The sequence below is a fragment of the Cryptomeria japonica genome, chromosome 8 (genome assembly GCF_030272615.1).
Source record: "Cryptomeria japonica chromosome 8, Sugi_1.0, whole genome shotgun sequence".
NCBI classification, from domain to species: domain Eukaryota; kingdom Viridiplantae; phylum Streptophyta; class Pinopsida; order Cupressales; family Cupressaceae; genus Cryptomeria; species Cryptomeria japonica.
The window spans coordinates 232,583,776-232,610,044 of record NC_081412.1 but is presented as its reverse complement, the minus strand read 5'-3'; the positions used below and the strand labels follow the sequence as shown (position 1 = coordinate 232,610,044).

Here is a 26,269-nt window from a genome sequence, read left to right as displayed (position 1 = left end):
GTCATTTGAATAATTAGTATTTCTTCTCATTTCGTTCTTGCATACTTTGCACTCATGTTGCTTTCAAATTTGTGCAAGAGCAGGTTTTTGTGGCATTTTGTGGACCCTTGTTACTTGTCCATATGAAATGAAAACCCATTGCATTGTAGTCCATACAAGGCAGTAACATCTGAAACAGAGGATCAGACCGACTTACAGAAAAATCTCCAATATCTATACACTTTTTGTTTCTATTGCCACTAAAATGTATTTTTATACGAAGAAACAACTATTTCATTTATTTCCTTGTAATTGACAATTTACATTAAGGAAGCATTGTAATAGTTTTACACTTCCAATTATAATTAGACAAATCATAACATTGAGAAATATTTGGTCTATCTGAATGTAGTAGGAAATTGGACTCTCAAAGGAGACATCTTCCTTAGTAGAGTTCAATTCCCTTCACAATAGGTGAATAGGGTATCTTGGCCCACACAAAAAAAAAATTGTGTTGTGCAAGATATATTTCCTACATTTCCTTGTTGGCATTATTATATGTGTGGATCTTATCATTACAACCCCATAAATGTAGGTTTGCCTTATAAAAAACCTATGGAATTTTGCCAATTAATTTCACTGTTTCCTTCTCACTAATTTTGTCAAATAGTTTGCTTGCCTGATCTCTATGATGTTTTCAAAAGGTTTGCTTGCATATATGAATAGTTTATTGCAGACTCATGAGTTCAAGTTTGTACAGGTTTAAATGAAAGATATTGCATAATTTAATAATAGGGAACAAACAACATTTGTATTAATCAAATATATCTCTGTCCAATCTGCTATTACATATTGCAGCAGTTACAAGAAATAAAAATTCAAATATAGTTCTCAGATATTACAAACATATTGCTGACCTGGAATGATATAATGATGCACCTTGGAATACCAGTCAATTTTTCAGATTGTATGTAGATATAAATCAATCTTCATAAACAAGTATGGATTTGCCTTATAAATCTTTGTTCATTCTTCCACCTTTGCCCACATACAAGTATAAGGTATTAATCAACATCACAATCTCCATTCCAATCCACCCAAGAGAATATCCTCACAAGACTGTCCTCTTACTGCTGTCTTCCAAAAAGAGCGCATATACATTGGAAACACCTCCATTAATGGCTGCATTTTTTACCTAGAGAACCCACATCTGTGGCAAGGAATAATGTGGAAGAGGATGGAACAGCAAAAGGTCTCAGCTTGAGGCTCAAATGACCTCCAACATCTTCACCGCACTTGGTACGAACTCCAAACAAGATTTTCCTACAACCTGACACCCAGCAAATAATGATTATGGCCAGGTTTTGTCCCCAATAATCTCATGACTCTAGCAAGGAGTGGCGTGAGGAGACCAAATACTTGGAACACCTGGTTTGCAACTTATATGACCTTCATTATTCTCCCTCATGTTACTTCCTTCCACTCACAACTTGCCCTTGCTTACCGGCCAACAAACATTCACAGGTTTCATCCAAAGTTTTCTTAAACACCCATCAATAAAGTGTAAAACTCTAATAATATTCCCAATCAAAATACTTCCTTGACGTGAGACAAAATAAAAATCAATGAATACTAAGGAAGGCACCCAAGATACAAATAATATCATATATTACTTCACCATGGCAGCTAATAGTGTAAAAAGAATACCAAAATATCAAATTAAACCTCCTTACTCTACAAATTTCTCTTTAAAACAGGCTTCACCAAATTTCAAAACCTCAATCATTGAATCCAACTGTGAAATCAGAGTTACTTTGCCAAATCACCAGCTAGGGAGGAATATTTCACCATGGAAACTTATCTTCCCAAGCAGGTTTTCATCCTCTAGAGGCTGACAAGCATAACGTTCAATCTCCACAACCACAAAGGTCTCAATTAGAGAAATGTAATCAGTGTTCCACAGGCGTTGGGGACGGGGGGACGCGTTTCTGGGACGGGGGGACCAAGGGCCTAAGTTTGGGGACGGCGGCGGGGGGTTGGCGGGGTGGTGGTGCTGATATAGTTATACATATACATATAGTACTTGAAAAACTAGTTTTGAAAAGATGTATGACAGTATTACAGTATAAGAATTACATTTCAAATGAGACTATAGGAAACTTGAAATACTAAATCTAAATACCAAGATTTCTAAGTTGTGTTGTTATAGTGAGCCTAATCAAACTCGGAGGTTAGATTTTCCCTACTTCTATCGGTGTGGTTTCCCCCTATATTTTAAACATTGCATATACAGGGGGTGATAGGAGACGCCCAAACGTCTCCCAAGGAGACATGGAGGCGTCTCCATGTCTCTTTGGGAGACACGGAGACATGGAGATGTCTCCCCGTCTCCGACGGCGCTTGGGTGGCGGTGGCGAGATGGCGAGGGGCGTCACGTCCCTGTCCCCTCGTCCCGGAGACATCCGCATCTCGAAGACGCGGCCAAAAAGGGGGGGGGGGGCGCCTCCCCGTGGAACACTGAATGCAATAAACTGGATAATGCCAAATGAGCTCACAACTCCATTTTTATAAGCTTTTTCAAGAAACTTTTCGAAAACCCAATTATAGAATCTCTTTATTAATTTAATAAGCCTTATAACCCAAAAAAATGATTTAATTCGTTTTTAAAATATTTCCAGTACTTAAAGTTGCTTTTCAGCAGCTCATCATTTAAAATGTTCCATTCTCTTTCCAACAAGCTATAATACTAAGGTGCCCAATAAATTATTTTAATTAAAATGGCAACCTTAGCAAACAAATTAACTGAATATAGCTCAAAAATACACCTACGTAGCGATAATGATCGAAATGCATCGGAATTTAAAACTAACTATGCAGAAATGATACAGAAAGATGATAATTGGACTACCTGGGTGTCTTACAAAAAAAGACACTCCCTCCAAGAACATTGGAGACCTCATTAGAAATTGAAAATAACATCTAAAAGCATCACATAGCCCCACTACACAATCTATGCTCACTGGTAACACCAAATAACCCCTCTGATTAAGCTAACACACACCCAATAGGTCAATGTCAACTACAATAATGCAAGAGAACACGAAAATGGGAACATTACAATCCTCTCTTCCCAAAGATTGCTTGTCCTCAAACAATGCCAACACAACACCAAAAATACCAAACTTAACTAGATTGCAAACCAACATGATCCTAGGGTCCCAAGTCAGCCTCAAAAACAAACTAGCATGTTGACACTACACAACTTTGATCATAACTATATAACCAACATGCCATAACAACATTTTCATCTCCTAGAACCCCAAGAAGTAATCATCATCAAAACCCAAATTGAGATACCTAAAAGGGTTGAAATCAATACCATGAAACATATCCTACCAAGCCAGCTCCGTGAAGATATCAAGAATCACATTGCCAAACTCAATCATGGGCAACAGAAAAGAAAATATGCTCAACCATAAAACATAAATCTCAACATATCCAAGCTGACACACACCCAGTGGGTTATTGTCAACTACAATGCAAAAGAACCCAAAAATGAGGACATTACATGCTTCAAGAGAAAAAACTGAATAAGAGAGATATCTAACATTGAATTTTATTTTCACATTTGGATTTATCTCAAAAACCAATGCATTGTCAAAAGAATGAACCTGATTTTGAGTCTATATGCAAGTTACAACCTCCACAAGTTATAGGAATTGTTGCAAAACTAAGTTCTGCTTTCATAATTGTCAAGGGCAACTTCAAAATTGTTGTTTTACAACTGCATAAAGCATTGATCTTGCAAAAGGGGTGATTTTGTAACTGCAATGCCACTTTAGCATCTATTATGGTGCTTCCACATATGTCAAGATACAACATAAAAGTGACGACTTCAATATAATGCAATAGACATGCTTTATACAAATGGAAGACAATTTGTCTTCATATTCTTGACATTTAGGCTTCTTATTCAAGCCTGAAACATGTTGTTGTAGTCGGCATAAAATGCTTATGGTTATATCTAATAATATTTGTTATCTGCCAATGTATTAATTGTTTGTATTAAGTGGGTTGTCACTCTCAAGTAGTTCATGTGTCGGTTAGTTGACAGTTGTGTTCCTCTTGGCAACCATTGAGTTCTTTAAATGTGTTGTATACCGCCAAGGAAAGTAGTATGGTATAGTCGGATCTATTGTAATCCTTGGCTGACCATCTTTGGTCCTCTTCTCTGTAATAATTGCATGTGCGAATAAAGATATATTTTACTGTTGTGTCTGGTATGCATTGTCATGTACATTATTATTTCCTGTATTTCATTTATCACTTGTAGCAGTAAACATTTTGGCATCGTTGCCTTAAAAGAAATCGAGTCAGCCTTGGGTGATTCATGTATGTAGACCCCAATAAAGGTAAGAAGAGGCCATAGGGTGGTTAAGACCAAGCGATTAGGTGATTCGCCGACCCTTGGCCGAAGGAAGCACAGGGAGGATTTAGAGCCTGGAAATACCCAAAGTGTTGGGACGTAGAAGGTGGATGTGTAGAGGACCCGCGCATGGACGAGAGTGCAAGGAAAGCACCAGAACGTAGCGGTCAAAACAGTCCACCCAAGTCCAGCACACCTGGAAGTACTTGGAATGTTGGGGACGCTGAAGGTGGACATGCAGAGGACGCCTGAGTGGCAAAGAGTGCAGGGAAAGCACCGTGTTGTGCCTTGCACACACACCCCGTCGCCGACAGGAACCCCCTTTTCATTCTTCGCCTCGTCGAGGCCCCTTGGTAAGAGTTTTGTCTAAATTGGCAAAGTAGCATGCAAAGTAGGGAGGATGTAACCGCAAGATGTTGTATGACTTGGAGAGCTGTCCAAGCTAGTGGTTCAAATTTCTATCAGAATCCAAAATCTACAAGCCATTTTCCTAGGAGTGTCCTAGTGAGCACCAGATGCAAGACAGGCTTCAGGCAAAGCAAAGGAGTCAGAAGAGGAAAACACTAAAGCTAAGTACATAAATCTTTCCGCACTTTGATCTTAAGGTGTCTAGCTTTTTCCTTAGGTGGGCCAAGTAACGGGATGACAAAAAAGAGCAAAGAAAAAATATGAGGAAGCACTTTTAGATGTTTTGACATTTTTCTTTTAAAATGTCGAACATTCAACCCTTTAATGCGGAATGAGAGCTTGAGGTAAGTCGAAATGAAGAGAAAGAGTGTGCCGAGTGAAGTCGTGAATTGCAACATATAAAGCGTTTTCCTTTTTACACTTTTTCCTAGAACCCTAAGTTTCTTCCTTTAAATCACGCAAGCCAATTAAGTAAAGTGAAATGAAAAGAAATGGAGGAGTTATCAGCATTAGGCAGTTTTTCTTGCACTTCCCCATGAAATTGCCGAAAAATATCCCTTAAGTCGGCAAAGGCAAAAGTTAGAAAAATAGGAGGCATTTTAAAATGATAAGGCGTTGCTTGCACTTCTGCCTCTCAAAGGCAAACTTTCCCCTTAACATGCAACTTAAGATAAAAATGAAAAAGTTGCACTTTTGTCTCTCAACGCTGAATATTTCCCTTAGGCAGGGAAAAGCTTAAGTGAGGGTGAAAGCGCGAGCAAGAAAGGGCCCCAGGGACATGAAGCGTTGGACACAAAGTTTGCACTCCCTACCTCTATCGCCGAAAAAATTCCCTTAGGCGTGAAATAATAAAATGTTAATCAAGCGAAGGAGGGAATAGGTCGAAATAATTGGAACAAAGTTCGCCTTTCGTACTTTTGCCTCTCCAGACAGAACTTTCTCCCTAGAATTGGCAGATTGACAAGTAAAGAGAAGGAAGGGGAGTTCAAAAAGGGGCATATGGGGTATTTCTTATCGCACTTTTAACCCACAAGTGTCGAAGTTTTCCCCCTTTAGCAAGATATTAACTTGAAGGCAAAACCAAGAAAGATACCAGTAGAACAAGGCATTGCATGTAAATCTTTTGTATTTTCGCCTATCAAAAACCGAAAATCTACCTTAAAGCGGAATAAGAGTCTAAAATACGAGGGAAGGATTGAAAGAAAGGAGATGTTTTAAAATAAAAGGGCAATTTATTTTGCATTTCTCCCCAAAGTCGTCGAACTAATTCCTTGCAATGGTGAAAAGAAGAGCGATGGTAGCATAGTTGGGAAACTGCAAAGCGTATTCATCTCGCACTTTCACCTTCATCCGTCAAATTTCACCCTTAGTGCAGTATCACGTTGAACGATAAAAGTTTGAAGGCAATTTGAAATTATATTGTTCCACCTCCCATTAGAATAGGTTTTGTTCAAACGGCGAGAAGTTAGGGTGAATTCAAAACCGGGGGAAAAAGTTCGAATTGTTTAGGGCAAAAGTTTTCACTTCTCAAAATCGCTGAATTTGTTCCTTACCACCTGCCAAGAGGAGACATTTTCCAAATATCAAGCATTTTCCCAACCAAGGCACTCGCAGCAAGCAAATTTTTTTCCAAGATTCCAATTATGCATCAATTCATTAAAGTTTCAATGAAATGATCTTTTTTCAAGCATAATGATAAATGCCATTTTATTTGAATCTAGGGTCTATTTTCAATTTTCTTTACAAATTTTAATTCAAAACTCTAACCCTAGGCACAATAGATGCAACCGGGACTTGTGCCCAAACTTTGAAAAATCTCAACCTAGGAAAATTTCGAGAAAAACAACCAAAAGTGAGGATTTCAGAACATCGCTCAAATAGACTCTTAAATGCCTAAGCTTTCCCCATCATTTGACAAAGCAAATCTGAAACTGTAAAGAGCATCAAATGAGAATCAAGAACTTTGCTCCTAATCAGCCCCTTTAAAATGCCGAAAATCTCCCTATGTCTTGGAAATGAGTTTGAAACTTAGAATGCCTTAAGGAAACAACGCCAAAACTACCAAAACACACCCAAGCCAATGGAGTTATTAAATTTTAAACAGAATCAAGCAAAATCGCAATTTCCATCCACGCAACAAGATTTGAAAACTATAACAAGTTATAGCAACTTTTGAAATTCTCGCCATCATGTCATTTTATAGTCCTTATATTGTTATCCTGATTATTTCACTACTAATGTCGTTGTTGGGCATCACAAACCATGTTTATGCTTTTAATACACCGTGTAATTCGCATCTTGGTGTGTAGGGTAGGTGCCTCCCAAGGTGGCAAAGTCCTCTAAGGCACCTGACGCGCCAAGGACGTCCCAAGCATCCAAGGCCAATAACCCCCACAAGTTAGAAAAGATGAAATACGTGTATCAGGGGTTGATGCAAGAGTCAAAGGTCCAAAGTAATTGGCACAATGTGGGGATTTTGGGCACGTTGATGTCCAATAATTCAAGGATAGAGTATACACAGCAAATGCCCATAGAAATGCGAAGAGAATGGTGGAAAGTGGAATTGCACAGGCAGCAAGTTTCCCACAAGCTATCCAAAATTACGAGCTTGTTGTATAAAGCTCCAAGCACTATTAGCCAAACAACAGGGTGGTACCTACAAACAGAACAGTAATGGCTGATTTCACCCCAAAGGCTATTGGAGAAGCCTTTGACATCCCACTCCACGAATATGCAATTGTGGTAAATATGGAAGAAGCTAAGGCAGTTAATGAGACCAATCCCAATAAGTGTAAAGGGAAGATGACTGAAAATTGGTTCAAGGAGAAGAGACCCCCTAACTGCAAGATCTCCAAAAAGGTCTACCGAAGTGAGTTCATTAAGGAGTACGAAGACATGGTTACTCTACTTAGCTGAGTCATGGGACTCCCTCACTCCAATATGTTTGAGTAGTGGATGTTTTACTTCCGAGGACAAGTCTTCACCGAGAAGGTCAAGTTTAATTGGGCTCAAATCATCAGTAAGAACATCCATACCTAGCTGGTCCAACTTGCAAAGAAGACATACTTCACAATGACCTCTTACCTAGTATATATGTTCGCAAGACATCCTCAATTGTCGGGATTGATTTGCCTGGGTGAAATCGGAAATGGGCCAAATCAGGTAAAGGTATATGAATGCTACTGTCAACTACATTTCTACAACATAAATCAAAGGGAGAGGAATAACATAGCATATGCAGTAGCCCAATATGAGCGCGTCAATGATGCCTTCACCATGTGCATGGTTAGGACAATGCAGGAGGGATTGCAGCAAAGGTTATCCAAGCATGTGATTGCATTGATATGGAAATATGGGGCATGATTCATACAATTTCCTCAATTCTTTTACTTGAGAATCTCAAGCTTTGAAGGCAACCCCTACAGGCTCCCTACATACCCAACTGATAAAATGGTACTCTTGGAGGTTGCTAGACAAGCGCATGTATCTCGGCAAGTCCTTAGAGAAAGAAGGATAGCCGGAGTCACATTCCCAATGGTTGTAGGAGATAATGACATGTATTTTAAAACCCTTGCATAGGTTGCACAATCAATCGAGGAACCTTGATCCTACTGGATTAAGACAAAAGGCTTATGGCAGGCATTATAAACATGAAATGATTTTGAGGTTCGTAGGAGAGAGTACTCAATGCTCAATCTACATCAGATCCGAAACTTTAAATATGCCAAAGTCCCAGATCAGCTAGTCAACTACGGCAACTGCATGCAACAACACGCCTATGAAGCTACGAAAGATCACTCTCCTTGGATTGATTGGTCTCAGGATCCGATCATTGACTTTAAAATCATCATGGAAGGTCCTAGGAGACATACTGATGCATGGCTACATCAACGTATTGAAGAGTTAACCCATAATGGCATTCAATTCACTTGCAACCTGATGGGAGGCTTGGAGTCACAGTTGTTTGAAGATGACGAAGCATCAAGTGCTGGCCAAGAGCAAGAAAGGGAAGTCGAGAAAGAACCTTAAAAAAAAAGGAAAAAGGCAAAGGCCAAAAAGGGGTCGCGAGCCTCGAAGAGGCCAAGGAAAGATAAGAGCCAATCACCTAACGCTCCCACTAGAAAAAATTTGATAGTAAGGAGACCCTCAACTCCCACCTCACCAGAAGATACCCATGCAATAGAGGATGTAATTGAGGTAGAGCGCCAATCCACCCCTCCCACACAGCAAATTGATTCAGTTGTCCCCAAAACAACTGGTTCACAGGAGCCTAATGTACAAGAGACTGAGATAGAGATCGTTGATCTAGATGGACCTGGGAATCAGATTGAAGAGGGCGAGATTCGGCCCAATGAGGAAGATAACAGGCAAGATGTTGAACAGGAAGAACAAACAGAGGCAGTTGCTGAAGAAAATAAGGATAAGCAGGAAAATAGGACCAAGGACCTCCCTAGTAATGAGGAACAACAGGTATTCGAGCTTCATCGACAATTGCTGAGTGAGGTTGGAGAGAACTCAGTTGTAGGCAAAGATCAAGATGTAGAGTCCAATCAGCCTTCTCCATGACTAACCAACCAAGGATAGAGAGCTGACCTACTGCAGCATCAAAAGAGCAAGGCAGAGAGTTGGTTGTCACTTCAGGACAGCCCATCCCTCCTACATGGTTATAGGCTCGAGCTCAAAGGAAAGCCATAGTGAGGCCACCAATAAGCCTAGAAGACCTATTCTCTTGAATAGGAGAGAATCAGACTAAAGGAAAAAAAGAAACCAAGGACATATTCCAAGTTTACTAATGATGCTCACAAGAATCGGGTAATTCACATTGCTGCCCCACCGGAAGGCAAGTCCGCAATGGAGCTCACATTGGCTGATTACAATGCTCTGTCAATCCCAATGGGAAAGGCAACTAAAAGTCAGGAAGTGGAGGACTTCAAGGATTCCATGGATACTCTATTGAGCCAATTGGAAAAATGACTGTTGAGAGAGAAATGTATAAGGCTCATGCAATGCAGGCAGAAAATTATATAGATCACTTGTTGAAGCCACTGCAGCACACGAACGAGGCCTATATCCCTCTTGTAGCATTAGCTCAAAAAACGACTGCTGTATTTGAGTGTACGAGACACCGCCAAGGCAACTAAAGAATGGATGGAGGATATTGCAAAGATAGGAAACCAAGTGATTATTGATTTCATTTACTGTAAGCGGGATGCAAAGAGTACTTTCAAAAAAATCAAGGCACTCAGGAGCAACATTGAAGCGACATGAAAATCAACTAATAGGCTGCTTCCCATCATGAAGGCACTATTCTAGACTCACTCGTTCATTCCAACTGCGCAACAAATCTTTCAAGCCAGATTATTTTGGTCCCTTTGAGGGTTGGGTTCGAGCCTTAGTATTGAAAGGCGACATCATGGACCTCGTTGATCAGGGATGGGAGGATAGTGAAGCAATCTTGCTCCATGTTGGGGATAACTGTGCAAATCTCCTAGGAAAGTTAGTTGGCGAATGGAGGCTAAATATGGATTGCGATGAGTTCAATATGCGCTGGAAAAGCCAAGTGGAGAAGAGGCTGCATATACTAAATATGATTGAACATGCGCTAGAAAATTCCACGCAGCCATACAGGATTATAAGACCAATAGGCTTTATTGGCTTCAGCAGCTAAGGGAGGTAGATGATCATTGCGTAGATACTAGCTCTCCGATGAACAATCCGCCTACGCCTCCTCTTCAGGAAATCAGGTCCATCTGCATTAAATTCCAAGAGCATGTTTGAGTAGAGCGAGTTGTAGGCCGAGACATCTAGCAAAAGTACTTAAATGGAGAAAATGAGTTTTTGTTGTAAAACGGGAAAATATCAGCTTTGCGATGACAAAGTGAAGTCCCCAAAGTAAGTCATTCCTCCAAGCTACTAAGTTCTCTTTTCTATTTTTTGAGCTTTATGCAGTGCACTTTTGAGGGGCAACTTTATGGTTGTTAGTTGGTATGTTAGTTGGAGGGTATGCTCCTTATTAACTAGGCATGGGTAGCCATGTTTTATGGATGAATTTGGGCCACTTGTTTTGTTTTAATCTTGGCCATTCATCCCACTTTTGAAACTCTATTTAAAGGGACTGGTTTCCCTTATTTTGTAAGAGGTCCAAAAATTTTGGTAAAACTCTACTGAAATATTTATAGAATTAATGGAATTTCAAGCTGTATATGTTTCTTGTGAGTGCATGGTTCCCTTCTTCCCTATTTAATTTATGTTATGCATTTTATTTGCAAATAGTCTGGGTGGATGTTTGATAGAGATTGACTGACTGACAATCCCCCAGTATGGTTAGTCTGAACATGTTCATGAATTTAGTTCGACCATTAAATGCTTGTAAGAATGTATGTTGTAGATTCAGTACTTGTGTTTAAGAGCTTGAAAATCTGATTTTCATTTCAAGATTGCACCAAATTTTGCTTAGTTGTGTCTAACTGGCGAGGCAGAATCTGGTAATTTTAAAGTTTCTGTCTATTTATCCAAATATGTTGTTTTACTTAAAAGCCTTGAGGCCGCCTTCTTGTGATCGTCTCAGTAGCACTAGAAGCCTCATAACGCAAGAGAGAATGGGATTGCCACAAAATTCTATTTTGTGTTGATCGGAGAAAGTTGAAGTACGACCTTATCCACATCAACACACCGGAATGTAGCGGTCAAAACAATCCAACCAGGTTCGGCACACAAGGCGAATACACACAGTACCTTCCAAGTGAAAACAATGATGAACACCCAAAAGAAGCAAAAACTCCCGAAGTTCACAAGGGATGTATCAAAGGACCTAGTACACCATCGCAAGACGTGTATAACGATATGGGAGGCAAATGCCCAAGATGACGAGGACTGCTAGCTGAAAGCATTTCCCACCACGCTTCGGGGGATTGCCATTGATTGGTACACAAACCTCGACGCTAAGCACAAGGTGGGATGCATTGATCTAAAGAAGGCAAACGAGGAGGAATTCAAACTACTAAGGGATGACAATGAGATCGTGGCCGAAATCTATAATACCAAGCAAGGGAAAAATGAGAATGCATACGCTTACAACAGTAGGCTCAAAGGACTGCTGAACAAGATGGAGAACCAGCCAGCCGACAGGCTGAAGAAGAGTTGGTTCACTAAGGGATTGATTCCCTCGCTGCGCAAGAAGATGAAAGTACTACCTCCTTCCTCGTACGCTGATGCTTACAATCGGGCGATGGACATCAAGAGTGAAAACAAAACCTCCTCTCGAGGGAAGAGGAAGACCGACGTTGACAAGAGGACCAAAGGTAGCAATGACAAATAATCCAAAACCGTACAAGCCCTTTGACGGGATATATTCAGAATGATGAAAGAATTGAAGGCCGAGAAAGGAACCAATAAAGAAAGTAATGAACTATGGTGTACTAAATGCAAAATTGAGGGGCACACGAAAGGCAATTGTCCTAGAAATATGTTTTGTGAGATTTGCCAAGTGTTGGGGCATTCAATCAAGGAGTGTCTAGATAATTTGAAGACTAGAAGTACACAGGTACTCTTCACACAGGAGGAGTCTAGCCCATCGAAACCACAGAATGTATTGCCAGGCGGTCATGGAAATCAAGGAGGGCGAAATCAAATACAATACGACTCCAGAGGACGTCCTATCATATAGTGCGAACAATGTAATAAATGGGGACACTTTGCGAGAGACTGCCAGAACAAGAAAGACAATGTACAATTATTGTGCAAATGGTGTGGACCAGGTAACCATGAAGACACCAACTGTCTGAAGAAAAAGGGTATTAATATGCTGGATGTGGAGGAACAAGAGTACGCAGTTTTCGCAATCACAAGAGCACAAACAAAGAAAACGATGCATTTGGACTCTGGTACAGAGAAGGAACGAGTTGAAGTAGAACAAGTGTTGGCGAACGAACAAGTAACTTCCAATGTAATTGCAAGTACGTCATTGCAGGAGTAAGAGAAGAACATAGTTCGGCAGATGCTACAAACAACCATAACCATCAAGGTGGTAGACCTTCAAACTATGCCGCAACTGAAAATCACAATTGCCAACATAATCAGTGACAACACAGTCATCCAGAAACAATGTAATCCACAAGAGAAGGAATTGACGAGAAAACCACCACCCAAAGGGAATGAGGCCAGTGATCCAATGTTGTTGACGGTAAGCATCATGAGGAAGAAGCTCACAAACACCATTGTCGATGGAGGCTTCGTAGTAAACGTACTGCCAGAAGACACTTGGAAATGTCGGGAGAAGCCGACACTCTGGCTGCCAACCTTCCACTTGGTAGGTACCAACCAGCATGGCATCCAACCATTGGGAACATTGATGGCACAAAAAGTAATGATCGGGACACAATAGTTTTTCTTGGACTTTGTCGTCATCTTATTACAAAAGAAGGCGTACGACGCACTCCTCGGGAGGGGATGGTTGATTACTGCCAAGGCAAATCATAATTGGAAACAGAACACACTCTTGAACGAGAGTGATGGGAGGAAGCATGTCACCGACTTGAGGAACTAGGCGATGAGTGAAGAATGGGCATCTTCAGACTCAAAGTCCGAAGGTGGAGATTTTGGGACGGAGAGGACAGAAAATGATGGAACCTAATGATGAAGGGGTGCTCAAGCTAGAAGATTGCTCTGAATATGAGACGAGGTCTTTGAATGGATTATTTCATTGGTAGATCGAGGACTACAAAGTCTCCCACCCAAAGTGCAACATCCTACAAATCGGCAAAATCGAGGAAGTGCATATTGGGGAATCCTATGGGATTGAGGGAAGGACCACACAAGAGCTATGTACAAGAGTTGTACAGAGGGGGGAAGTAAATTCGAAGGAATTGTATGAGTTGAAGTTGAACACCATAGACATCTAGAGGGTAGGTTCGAACACACGTGACAAGCTGTCTAGAGAGAAAAAGTGGTTGCATGGAGAATGGTTGTACGAGGTGGGTGAAAAATTGTACGGAAAGGAAGGATCAAGACCGTACAGGGAAGAAGTATCAAGACCGTACAACGAAGAAATTTCTAGGTCGTACATGGCAAGTACGTTGTACGAGAAGACAAAGGGGGTGGAGAAACCCATATGGGCTGAGTGGGTGGTCGTACATGAGTAAGGAAATAGACCCATACAAAAGGAAGGACCACATGTCATACGAGGCAATGGAAATAAAAAAGTCGTACGGAGGAGATAAAGTACCATCCAAGCTCAGCAAGTCATATGCAAGGGAGTCCCACGAGGGAAGAACACCAACGTAAGGAATACACCATACGGGCAGAGACTATATGTACTAAGAAGCAACCAGCCAAGCATCAGAATGAGTAATCCGTACGGAAAACAGAAAGTGTGCATGAGTAGTCCGTACAAAGGTGGAAAAGGTGGAAAGAACACACCATATGTGTGGGAGAAGATGAGGTGCTACGTGAGTCGTACGTAAGGAAGTCGTACAGAAGAAAGAGATGAACAACGTACGTGAGAATGTCGTACGACATGAAGACAAGAACAACGTACATGAGTAGAACACCGTACAGGCAAATAGGGAGGAGTTTGTTCCAACTAAACAAAGGCCTACAAGGGAAGGAAAATGTTTCAACGAATGGTGGAAAAGAAGGGACCGTACACAAAAATAAATACAATGGAGATAAACCGTACGAGGCACAAGGGAATTTGTACGTGGTGGAGTCTTGGTCGTACATGGAAGCGATAGGTTCGTACAAGTTGCATTCAGGTTTGTTCGGGTTGCACACTCGGCACAGTGAGATGCATGAAGGGAAGTTTGCCAAGATACCATACAAAGAAGAGAGGAACACACCGTACGGGCATCACCATCCATACACTACACGACCAAGGCAGGAAGCAAAGCTGTACACACAAGAGGTCACCAAGTCGTATGGAAATATATCGTACGAACAAGAACACCATACAAAGAAACAAGCTAGAGATTCAGTACGTCAGGAGAGTCTAACCGTACAACCTCTACCGTACAAGAGCAAGCCATACGTGAGGAATGAGTCAAGGCCACGGGTGAATAAAAGTTGCAAGCCGTCTGTGGAAATGCCACTTGAGTCATGGTTTAACACTGCAAAGTCTCGATTTTCTGACTTCATCAATATTGCTTTTGGCATCTTAAAAGATCAGAAAAATGATGTGCGCCATGGAGTTCCCCGCGTGTTACCCCTCAACCCCACAAGGGGCGCTGCCCCTTGACTCCGCTGGGGGCACTACCCCAAAACCCTCATTAGATTTGGTGGGTACACTACATGTTGGCATTGTCCAGTCCAAGTTAGTGTCTAGCATTAGTCTTTCTGGATATTACTTGATGTTTACTTGTCGTCTGGAAGACTACTTTTTCTTTTTGGCATAAAATGCTTATGGTTATATTTGATAATATTTGTTATCTGCCAATATATTAATTGTTTGTATTAAGTGGGTTGTCACTCTCGGGTAGTTAATGTGTCAGTTGCTTGACAGTTGTGTTCCTCTCAGCAACTGTTCGGTTCTTTAAATGTGTTGTGTACAACCAAGGAAAGTAGTATGGTATAGTCGAATTTATTGTAATCCTTGGCCGACCATCTCTGGTCCTCTTCTCTGTAATAATTGCATGTGCAAATAAAGATATATTTTACTGTTGTATCTGGTATGCATTGTCATGTACATTATTATTTCCTGTATTTAATTTATCAGTTGTAGCGGTAAACAGTTCTCACTATGAAAATCACTTAATGAAGGTTCAATAAAGTAAAGGAATGTCTTAATAAAATAATACAAGCAAATATGACCTATACAAAGTCTTTAGGAGCATAGAAAAGATTAAATTACCCTATTAATAGGTTCTGCAATAAGCCTAGCCAATCAAAGACAAATCTAGATTAGGTAGTGATCCCCATCCAAGTTTAGTCAAGGTTTTGCCCCAAGCCTATGGATTATATCAAAGTATGTCTAGACATACCCAGGACAAATCCACATGTTCGAGGCATACCAAAGAGAACCTTCCTATGACCAAAAATATGTTTCTATTAACAAATAAAATAGAAACCCGAACTAACTCCAAAGGGTCACTAACAACACAAAAAACTAAAGCAAAAATATCCTAACTCACCTAGAACTCCACTTCTACTCATTTCTTAGGGCTATAAATCATTTTGTACTCAAACACTATGTCCTCACCACTCATATGTCCCAAGCAGTATTAGACAGGTGCCAAGAAGATCAAGGAGAATCTTCATTCATGTATATTTTTGTTTTTGTAAGCTATTTTATAAATTTCTATATAAGCTTCATCAACGTTTATTGAAAAATTTGTTATTGTTTTCAAGCTCTTGTTCATTTCTTCAAAAAAAAAAAGAAGATTTTGGTTACATTATTTTTATTTTCTTATTTAATGTGTGTAGATACATGTAAAGTGTAGACTGGGAAGGACCTCTAGGCCAAGGCTTGGCTAAACATTTCAAATTTCATTAGTTTTCACCCATTTGGCAAAATATGGCAATTATTGAGCATCTTATTTAATGATGGGGATAACTTTGACATTGTAACAAGTGCAAAAATTAGTACAAGGGTTATGTTTCCCAACAATGGAATCCTAGCTTGTAGATGGTAAACAAGAAAAAGATTGTCAAAGTAACATTGACATTGTAACAAGTGCAAAAATTAGTACAAGGGTCGTTATGTTTCCCAACCTAGGAATCCTCGCTTGTAGATGGCAAACAAGAAAAAGATTGTCAAAGTAATAAATACTTGCTAATAACAAAGAGGAACAAGATTTAAACAATGCAACAATAAAATATAAATCAAAAGTATCATCTTTTGACCAAGAAAAGACCTTATACGCTACGTGCAAGACCATACTCTAATGACATTATCGCTAGAAGAAGATGATAGCCCCTTTCTTTCTTACAATAGAGGGAGGATGCAATCTCATTAACAAGGAGATTTCAGAATGAGACAAAGTACAATATTGATGAGCTCATTATGTAATGTATTTATTTCCATGGGCTTCCTTTCCCATATAAGATCTCACCATACTAGCACAAAATGTTCAAGGGGGTAATAAGGTACCTACATGTTATATAGGTCAAAGTTGTAAAAAATTATACATCACCTCATTAACTACAAAAAGAAAGTTTTTAGATACTTCATTTTAGCAAACTAGGGATTCATGGGGTGAAACAAGGATGTCCATAAATTCTTATGGATAGAACAACTACAAAAACAAATCGTACTACTACAATACGCCCCCCAAGATCAATGTTTTCTATTGTAGTTGATTGTAGTGTTGAGATTAAGACTTAGCACAAACTCAATAACTCCTTTTTGCCTTAAACACAGATTCAATGCAAAAACATAACACAAACTCAACAATTTAAAAAAATAGACCCCAAAAAAAAATTTGATGGTTTTTTAAGATTCCAAGTTGATTTTGTGTTATCCAAAGATTCAACCAACTTTGAAAATCAAGACTCCCAGGTTTCGGCACACTCACTAGTCTCCACCATTAGATTTCGTCAAATATATGAATCAAGGCTACAAACTCACCAAAACTAACTTGGACTTGGATCTACAACTCCTCATTGAGACTCATCAAATCTCAACACTGAGGTTGATTAGACAAGCAAGTCAAGGATATAAACTTCATCACAAACATCTTCAAAATCCATTCAGGTGGTGGTACATCCAAGCATTGTCACTTCATTTTGAAGAATGCTAAAAATTTCGATGTATAAAGCCTGTTGGTTAAAGTGAGATGATGACAAATATTTTGGACATCATGTGGCATCCATTTACTCAACCTGATAATCCAACATGGCACACGAATCAAGAGGTTGACAAAAATTCTATACTAAAGCTCCTGATATTCAAATGTTTGTTACTAATTATAATATGTTACAAGCCATCATTAGGTCCTCCAAGTTACACTTGTTTAAAATAACTTTATAAAATTTCAATATTTTAATCTTTAATTTACTTAAGTTTTCAAATCTTCATTAGTATCTTTCATCATACATTTTGATAATCTACTTTATGTTTTAAATTTTTAAAATTAAGTAGATTATTTTATGTTTCTTGTTTTAAATTTTTTTTAACTCTATATTATGTTATAGAGACTCAATTAGGCTCACACAATCGTATTAAGATGAAATGTGTGGGTCTAAGAAGCACTAAGCATCATGGGAATCAACAACCTTTCGAGTGTGTAGAGGCAATCTAATATAGGGGGTCCAAAAGGTCAAAGAACCAGGCCCTAGACAATGATTGGAAGGGCTCCTATGGAATAAATGTTAAGTTTCCCTAAAGCCACCATTGGTATGATCAAGTTCTCTCGATAAATCAGCTATTTTTTAGCATGATATATGACACCATTCACTTCATGCTAGATAAAATAAGGAACATAATAGCAACTAAGGTGAAATAGCCATGTAGAACATTTTTCAAGCATGTGCAAAAATTATAATTGACCACTCGAACAAGATGAACACCCCATTGCATCTCCTAGCATTTGCTTTGACTACTAACTCTTATGGCATGAAAATATTTTCTTTGCTTAGGAAGGTGTCACCTTAGAAAGATGTTTAAGTTGGTAAATTGTGCAAGACAGCAGTCACTAGATTCTCCCTTGATATAGATGTAGAGGTCATAGTTATGGATGATTTTGGAATTTTTACAGCTTCTAGGGGTCATTGCCTTAAAGATCTCTTCCCAACAACTACAAGGATGCCCAAACGTGGAGGTACCTTCATGGCCATGAATCTATTTACTTGCAGCCTCTTGCTATTAAAGTTCCATCACAAGTAAATTTTTCATTTTTTTAATTCTTAATTTACTTTGGCAATTATAATTTTATAAATATTGACTTCGTCTCAAATATCAACAAGTTTCAAGATTCTTTTCACTTGAGAAATATTAGAGGATATACTGATTTATCCACTCAGCTAAGTGTAACTAACTAGCAGCCAGAAGATAAAGGAGTTGGTGTATGTCCAGTCCAATCCACACTTCCTCTCATATGAGCAATGTAATATAAATGATTTTCAGTGTGTTTAATTAAGAGTAGTGTTAAAAGTTTATTCTTTTCAACTATAATATGAATCACATTGAAAACATTAATGACTTACCTGTCTAGGCCTTTTTTAGCCATGGAGTATTACTAACATTCTGAAAACCATAAAGAATGAACTCTACAACTGCACTTACATGAAATCAATAGGAAAAGACAATCTATATTTAAATAAAAATTCCTTAAACATCATACAATATGCAATAACTTAATTACACACAAGTTCAGTTCCAGAATACCTTAAAAGCATTAAGAGCCTTCAAAAGAATTGAATTAAGAACTTCGGGATTGTATTCTAGGAACTCTGTGAAGTACTGCTGAACAGCTTGATCCACAACCTTCCTAACCTCTGGGTTTCCTAACCGTGTCTTTCAACATCAATTACAAAACTTATTAGGATCACAATTATATTTTCAAATCAAGAAAGTCAAAAATGAATGCAAAAGTGAACATAAGGAAGATTGACAAAACCTTTTTACAAAAAAAAAAAGAATTTCAGCAAAAGAGAGTATTGCACAATAATCAAGAAATGTAAGATATGCTGCATAAGTTGGCAACAATAATCTGAAGAATACAATCTTAAATACAAATGACTTACTTTTGTTTGACCTTCAAACTCTGGATCAGATATTTTAACTGAAACTATAGCAGTCAAACCTTCCCTAACATGCTCGCCACCGAGACCCTCATTCTCCTGCTTTCAAAAATGAATCACACCAATTTTTACTAGAAAAATGCTTACAATCAAATTAGATTAGCAATTCTTCCTTCCTTAACATCACAGAAAGCACTTTCAATCAACTGAAATAGTAGTTAACACCCAACAAACAGCATCAAGACTTTTTAGTATTGCTCCCCAACTGAAAACAGCCCAAAATAACTACCACACTATTGCAGCTCACAAAGCGTCACAGACAAAAAGATTGTTTCAGGCATGCCAGAGCATTAAATAGAAAATAGAGTGCAACAAAGCAAACACATTCAGCATTTCTCCAATCAGATATTTGTGTTAGAAATTCACATGATAAAGAACAAAGAGCATGGATCATCCTTTATTAATTTCAAAGCTCCATAAGTATTACTAGGATGCATAATGACATAAAACAGTAGTGTAGTTTTGTAAAGAGATTTCGATCAACATTATGAAAAAGCATCTTCCAGCCACATTATGATAACATGCTAGCAGCATCTCATTTCATTGAGCTTCAATGGTCATACTATTCCCTCCCTAATTCCTGCTTTGATGCCAACAATGCATTAATCTTTGAAATAACTCCAAACATTCATTCATAGATGAAACTAAAATCAAATACAATATGTATCATTCATCGATGAAACTAAACACAGAAATGCTTCAAATATGAGTGCATGCTGTAGCCGTGTTAAGATCAATAAAAAACTTGTGTAAAATTCTAATGACTCTGCTGCTATTGTGATGTCAAACTACATCCAATAAGCAGAAGAAGGAGATCATTCTCATAATTCATAGAGCTATATCAATAACAGCAAGATACCTCCATAACATCAAAGTGACAAAGTTTATATATTGCAGATCGAAGTATAGTATTCATATCAGAGATTGTTAAGTTTATTTAAATTCTGTGATCAAGAAGATAGAAGAGATGAAGATATAGTCTGTAATTAAATTTGAACTCCAGTAGTGCGAATGAAAGGAAGCACAACACTTATCGATTTCCGTATCGTGTTCCTCCTTATTGTATGTGTGTTATATATATGTGGAAGAAGGGTTAAGTAGTGAAGAGATATGTCTTCCCACATGGGAAGACACATCTCTTCCCTACGTGCCACTTATCACCCATTAACAGCCCGTTAATAACATAGCCCGATAACAATTTAAGATCATCGCTGATCGTGAGGAACGTGATTATGAATCGCTTATCATGGCCCATTAACATGAAAGGGTGTGACCGGTCAAACATCATAATTTGGTTTAGATTTTATTATTGATTGTTAACATACATGCTAATAGTTAACATGTAATCAATGTATCGGAATTATGAAATTGTACGACTGACGTTATATGAATTAACAGAGATATCCATTAAATCAATATAAAATTTGAATTTTACATATTGATTAAGATTATCATAATGATGCAAGTGGTGTAAACAATCTAATTCTTCTAAAGTATTTCATCAGTAGAGGTTTTAATTAGAAAGAAGTCTCTTGCAATTGATTTATAAGTAAATAGTTCCATAATCATAAGAACTTACTTAAGGGGACATTACATCCCAAGCATGTGAAATGCTCTGCAGTATCAGAAATTGTAAGTGCCTTGCACCTAACATGCATTTTGCAAGGAAGCTACCTCAAATTTTTCTAACCATCCAACCAACATCTTTCTGTAGAACTATTCACATCCAATCATGTTAGGTAAGGTAAATTTGGTGGTAAAGAGTGTCATGTCCCCTTGTACGTGATTAACGAATATATATAAAAATATTAATTACTTTATATGAATTTCCCATTCATCTATATCAATGATTAATATTTACAAAGGCATATTCTTTTAATTACATATTTGCTACTTAAGCGTAACTAGCCGTAACTATTACGGGACTTATAACCACTTCGGTGGTAATAAAAGAATGGACATTTGCGATGGAGGGGGGGAGATGAAATAAAAACACATTGCGGAGTTAAGTATTTGATCATCTGCGTGAGATCAAACATAGCTAATGTTTCCTTTCGCCAGCCTGCATCTGGACTATTGGAACCAAGAGGTATTGTAACCCAGGTAGAAACCTTGCAGGAGGTTGTGTTTGCCAGATCGGTGAGCCGTCAAAACATCATGAGGAGAACCATGTTTTTGTGCAAGGATGTGTGTTTACCTCACTGGGTAAACAGGAAGAATACAGAAACTAAATAGCAATGCACAATGCAATTACAAAGGATGTAGCTTTCCATTAATGTCAAAAGATGTTCATATTATAATCTGTCGTCAACATTCCATGTCCTCCAACACCCAGAGGTGGTACAATATATGACAGCCGAAGGGGTGCGACACAACCGTCGCAACTCCAACTACCTACCCGTCGGCTAACTAACTGACCGTCGTAACTCATTATTACCGACGACAACATAAACATAATATACCAACATAACATAATGATTATTCCCGTCAACATCATCCCCCCCAAGAAAAGAAGTCGACTCCGACGACTTAATACAAAATAGAGATGAACGGCAGGAACTACTGACGCTAGTCGGGCCCAGATCTTATACACTTGCTGCGTCCTCGCCTGAAAACCTTTTCTGCTACCAGCCGATGCTCAAGTGCGGATTTCACCAATATTGCTTCCTTTGCCATCACAGTCCTCCTGTGCCTAACCCAAACTTGTCTACAAAACACGTTTTTCAGTCTCAGCTTCCACCAACTGCTACTCAATTGATATTGTCTCCCTAGCCAATTTGTCCTCGATAGCCACCCGTGCTGCTCTCCCGGCATCCAACTCCTGGGTACGCTGAACTAGGTCTCACGCGACTAGTGCCTCCAACCTGGTGGTCAGCTCCTCCCGAGCCCTCTATGCATCCACCACGGCAACCTCACGTCCCGCCGAGACATAGTCCGAGTTCCTCAAAGCGTACCAGTCATGCCTGGAGGTGGCCACAATCCGCTGGCACAGATACTAGGAGACACCTGAAATCCTCCATCACACTCCCTAAAGGCTAAAAACTGAACTGAATAACTCCTTGGTGTCATACAACTGTGCGGACCTGCAATGCCTTCCCTCGAACAAACAGGTGTCATACAACTGTGCGGACCTGCAATGCCTTCCCTCAAACTCTGTTTGTTCGCAACCTCCAAATCCATCTCCCTCTACGGCTTATTTCTTCCCCGCCAATGCTTAGCTGCAGGCTTCTTTCTCACAAGACGGACAACCACAACACTTCCCGTGGTCTTCTGTAGCTCAAAATAAACTGGGGGTCTGGGGGCAACGCCCCCAGCGGGGTCGAGGGGCAGCGCCCCTCGCGGGGTTTGGGGCAGCGCCCCAGCCAGGTCGAGGGGCAGCGCCCCTCGCGGGGTCCTGGGACAGCGCCCCAGGTGTGCTCCCTGTCGCAGTACAGGGCGGGGTCGAGGGGTAGCGCCCCCGCCGCCAACACCAATTTACAACCTTCAGAACCCCACGAAAGTCCATGGCGCGCATCATTTCTGTGATATTGTATGATGTCAAAACCCTTCTTCTACACTCCAATATTTTCAGTGTCTAGGCTCCAGATGTCATCGAATCATTTTTCAATCCGTCGTCGTTTTTTTTTTTTTTAGGCACTGTAATGTCCCGCCATACCACCTCCAATCGTGTGGCTGCTTGGTCTACCTGTGGCGATCGTTTTGCCCTTACGTGGCTGTGTGGAATTGTGCGAAATCCCGCTCTCCCTAAGCGGCGGATCAATCTGTAAGAACCCTCGACCCCATCCATCCGCTTCACTCCCTACGGTAGCTCGTGGGCTATGTGTATTGATCCGGCCGTGCGGTGCGTCCCTTTCCCTGGCTGTGCACTGATGTGCCTTCGGTCGTGTTCGGTGTCTTTTTCCTCCGCGGGGTTTTATTGCCAAGGTCGGCTGTGCGGTGTGGTCGCTTCTTCCTTTCCTCAGCAGTGTGCGGCGTTTTATATCCTTGCGCGGCCTTAGGTGGCTCCCACCGCACGGTGGTCCCACCGCACAATGGTTCCACCACACGGTGGTGTCACCGTCAGTGATTCCACCGCACGGTGGTGCACCGTCCACCGCACGGTGGTGTCACCACACGGTGATTCCACCGCACGGTGGTGTCACCTTGTCACCTTGGCCCCACCGTACAGTGGCCATTTTCCCCTTCTTTTTTTTTCTTTTTTTTCTTTTTTTTTTTTGACCGTACGGTCGGTATCGTACGACCGTGCGATTTTTTTATTTTTTTTGTTGTCTAGAGAGTCTTCGGCTCGGGTCCCCTGTCTCTGGGATCGCCCTTCATCCTTCTCGGTTTTTCTCACCCAAAAGTCTCCTGCTTTTGTCCCATGCCTCTCGAGTTGCTTGCCCGGCCTCTTAGGTCCCCTTCCATCCTCTCGGGTCCCCCTTCAAGCTCTCGGGTGTCCGTCCGGCCTCTCGGGTCCCCTGCGCGCTTCGCGTGGTATGGTTTCAATTTGGGCCCGTTGGTGGCAAGTCTATTTTCAATGGCCATCAGAAGACCTAGAACCACAAATTCTATAGGGACCACGACCTCCTTCCCGTACATAAGAAGAAGGATAATAAAGATTTTGAAGACTGCGGTCTTCCATACAGGGTTCCAATCGTTGCCGACACTCTTCGGATTATTTATGCCGCTAGGGTTTGGGGCGTCTCCCTTCCAATATTCTCTGTATTCCGGCAGGTACACCTCTGTTGGTTGCTCTGGTTCCTCTACTTCGAGCCTGCAGCTTTGGAACATTTCTTAATCCTCCATTTGCCAGTGGAAGAGCCCGTTAGTCGAGCATACCTCATCTTCAGAACATCCCTCCAATTCTAGCACCCCTTCACTGTTCGGCTCCATCGCGTTCTTGCCCTTACTTTCATCGGGACCCCCTTCCCCTTTATTAGAGTCCTCCGAGTCGGAAGAGGCGAGCTGTTCGCCGACATTTTGGGTGTGTAGGTCAATGGTATATTTTCGCCCTCCCTTCTCCATGGAAAGTGTATTTTTCTTCCAGTTGTGGTTTACCCTTGCGTTGATCAACCACACTCTCCCCAAGATGGCATCATAGCCTTTCTTCTTCGAGGGAATAACCACAAAATCTAACAAGAATGGTTGCGTACCAATTGTCACTTGCTGGGCCATCAACAGGCCGAGTGGCTTAATGCCGTGTTGGTCCGCTCCCACCAGGTTGAATGTGGGTGGCCACAGGGTGGGCTTCCCCAGCCGCTTCCATGTTTCTTCTGGTAGTACATTCACCCCAGATCCACCGTCCACAATGGTGTCCTTCAGAATGGTCCCACGGATACCCATTTCTACCACAGCTGGGTGTCTACCACTGCTCACGGCTAGTAACATCGGGTCAGTCGAAGGGCTGACGGAAACCTCCACCTGTGGTGTACTCTTCGTAGCGGTGGCGGGAACCCCTACTTGTGGTGCACTCGACGATGCGGTGCTTTGCACATTGGTGAGGATGGCAGTCCTCAATTGTGGCATAGAGTCTAGAAGGTCTTTTACCTTTATCGGCACCTCTATCTGCAAGATTTGCTCAATGATGTTATTTTCCGCTTCCGTACGGAATGATGTACTCGCCACCTCGTTGTCCCGTCGTTCGGTCGTCATCTCACGTTCAATATTGGCCTTTGCCTCCCGTAATCTCTCCTTCTCCATACGGGGGTCGGGATAAGTGGCTTTTTTCATCTGGGCGCGGGTGATCGCCAGTACTTCTTTCTCACCAGTCTTCTCAGCCTTCTCAATGTTGAGGAGATTAACCCCTGCCTGTGGGCAATTTGCGTCCTCATGGTCGCCTGGCCCACACCAATGGCAGAGGTGCTGAGGGGTGGCTTCCTTCGTGCAATCACGGGCGAAGTGCCCCCACTGATTACAGGCCCTACATTGGATAATCGGGCGTCCCTTCGCATCGTATTGGACCCTGTTTCTAGTGGAATTATTATTATTCCCCCGTCCGCCTTGTCGGTTTCCTCGGTAGCCTCCGGAAGATGCATTATTGTTTGAATCCGATGTGGAGGGCTGCTCCTGGGCAAAGAGCACTTGCTGGTTACGTGCCTTCAGATTGTATGGGCATTCCTTCGTAGAATGTCCCATGATCTGGCAGATGTCACAGAATGCCTTCTTGGGACAGACACCCTTTGTGTGGCCGCTCTCCTTACAATCCGTGCACCACAATTCATCATCCTTGCCTGTGGTCCCCTTCATTGTCTTAAACTCTTTTAACATTCGTTCCATATCCTTCTGAAGGGCCGTGACTTTCTTCTTCGACTTCTCATCACTGCTACTCTCTTCTTCCGACGTATCATCTTCAGAGGATGACGAAGATCTATTCTTCTTCTTTTTGGCCGTCTTATTTTCACTTTCCAAGTCCATGGCCCGATTGTATGCATCATCGTAGGATGTCGGAGGCACAATTTTCATCTTTCGTTGTAGCTTAGGGTTCAGACCCTCGACAAACCACCGCTTCTTCAAGCCATCAGCCGGTTGGCTTTCCATCTTTCCGACTAATTCCTTCAACCGGCGGCCATATGCCCGTACGGTCTCCTTCTTTCCTTGCTTTGTTCCATAGATTTCCGAGACTATCTCATTATCATCTCGGAGAAGCCGAAATTCCTTCTCGAATGCTTTCTTCAATTCATCCCACGTAGTTACCCCGGTTTTATCCAAGTCTGAATACCAGTCAATAGCCACTCCTCTCAGTGT

The 26,269-nt window shown here is 40.9% G+C and overlaps 1 protein-coding gene across 3 annotated transcripts in view; it reads right to left on the bottom strand.

The window, feature by feature from the left end:
* LOC131078969 (DNA gyrase subunit B, chloroplastic/mitochondrial) overlaps positions 1 to 26,269 on the bottom strand; it is a 208,969-nt gene that overhangs the window by 66,667 nt on the left and 116,033 nt on the right. For all 3 annotated transcript variants that reach the window (XM_058016827.1, XM_058016828.1, XM_058016829.1), the window contains 2 exons: positions 19,490 to 19,585; positions 19,131 to 19,259 (listed from right to left, as the gene is read on the bottom strand). In XM_058016827.1, coding sequence (XP_057872810.1) covers positions 19,131 to 19,259; positions 19,490 to 19,585 — 225 coding nt within the window. The remainder of the gene's footprint in view (positions 1 to 19,130; positions 19,260 to 19,489; positions 19,586 to 26,269) is intronic.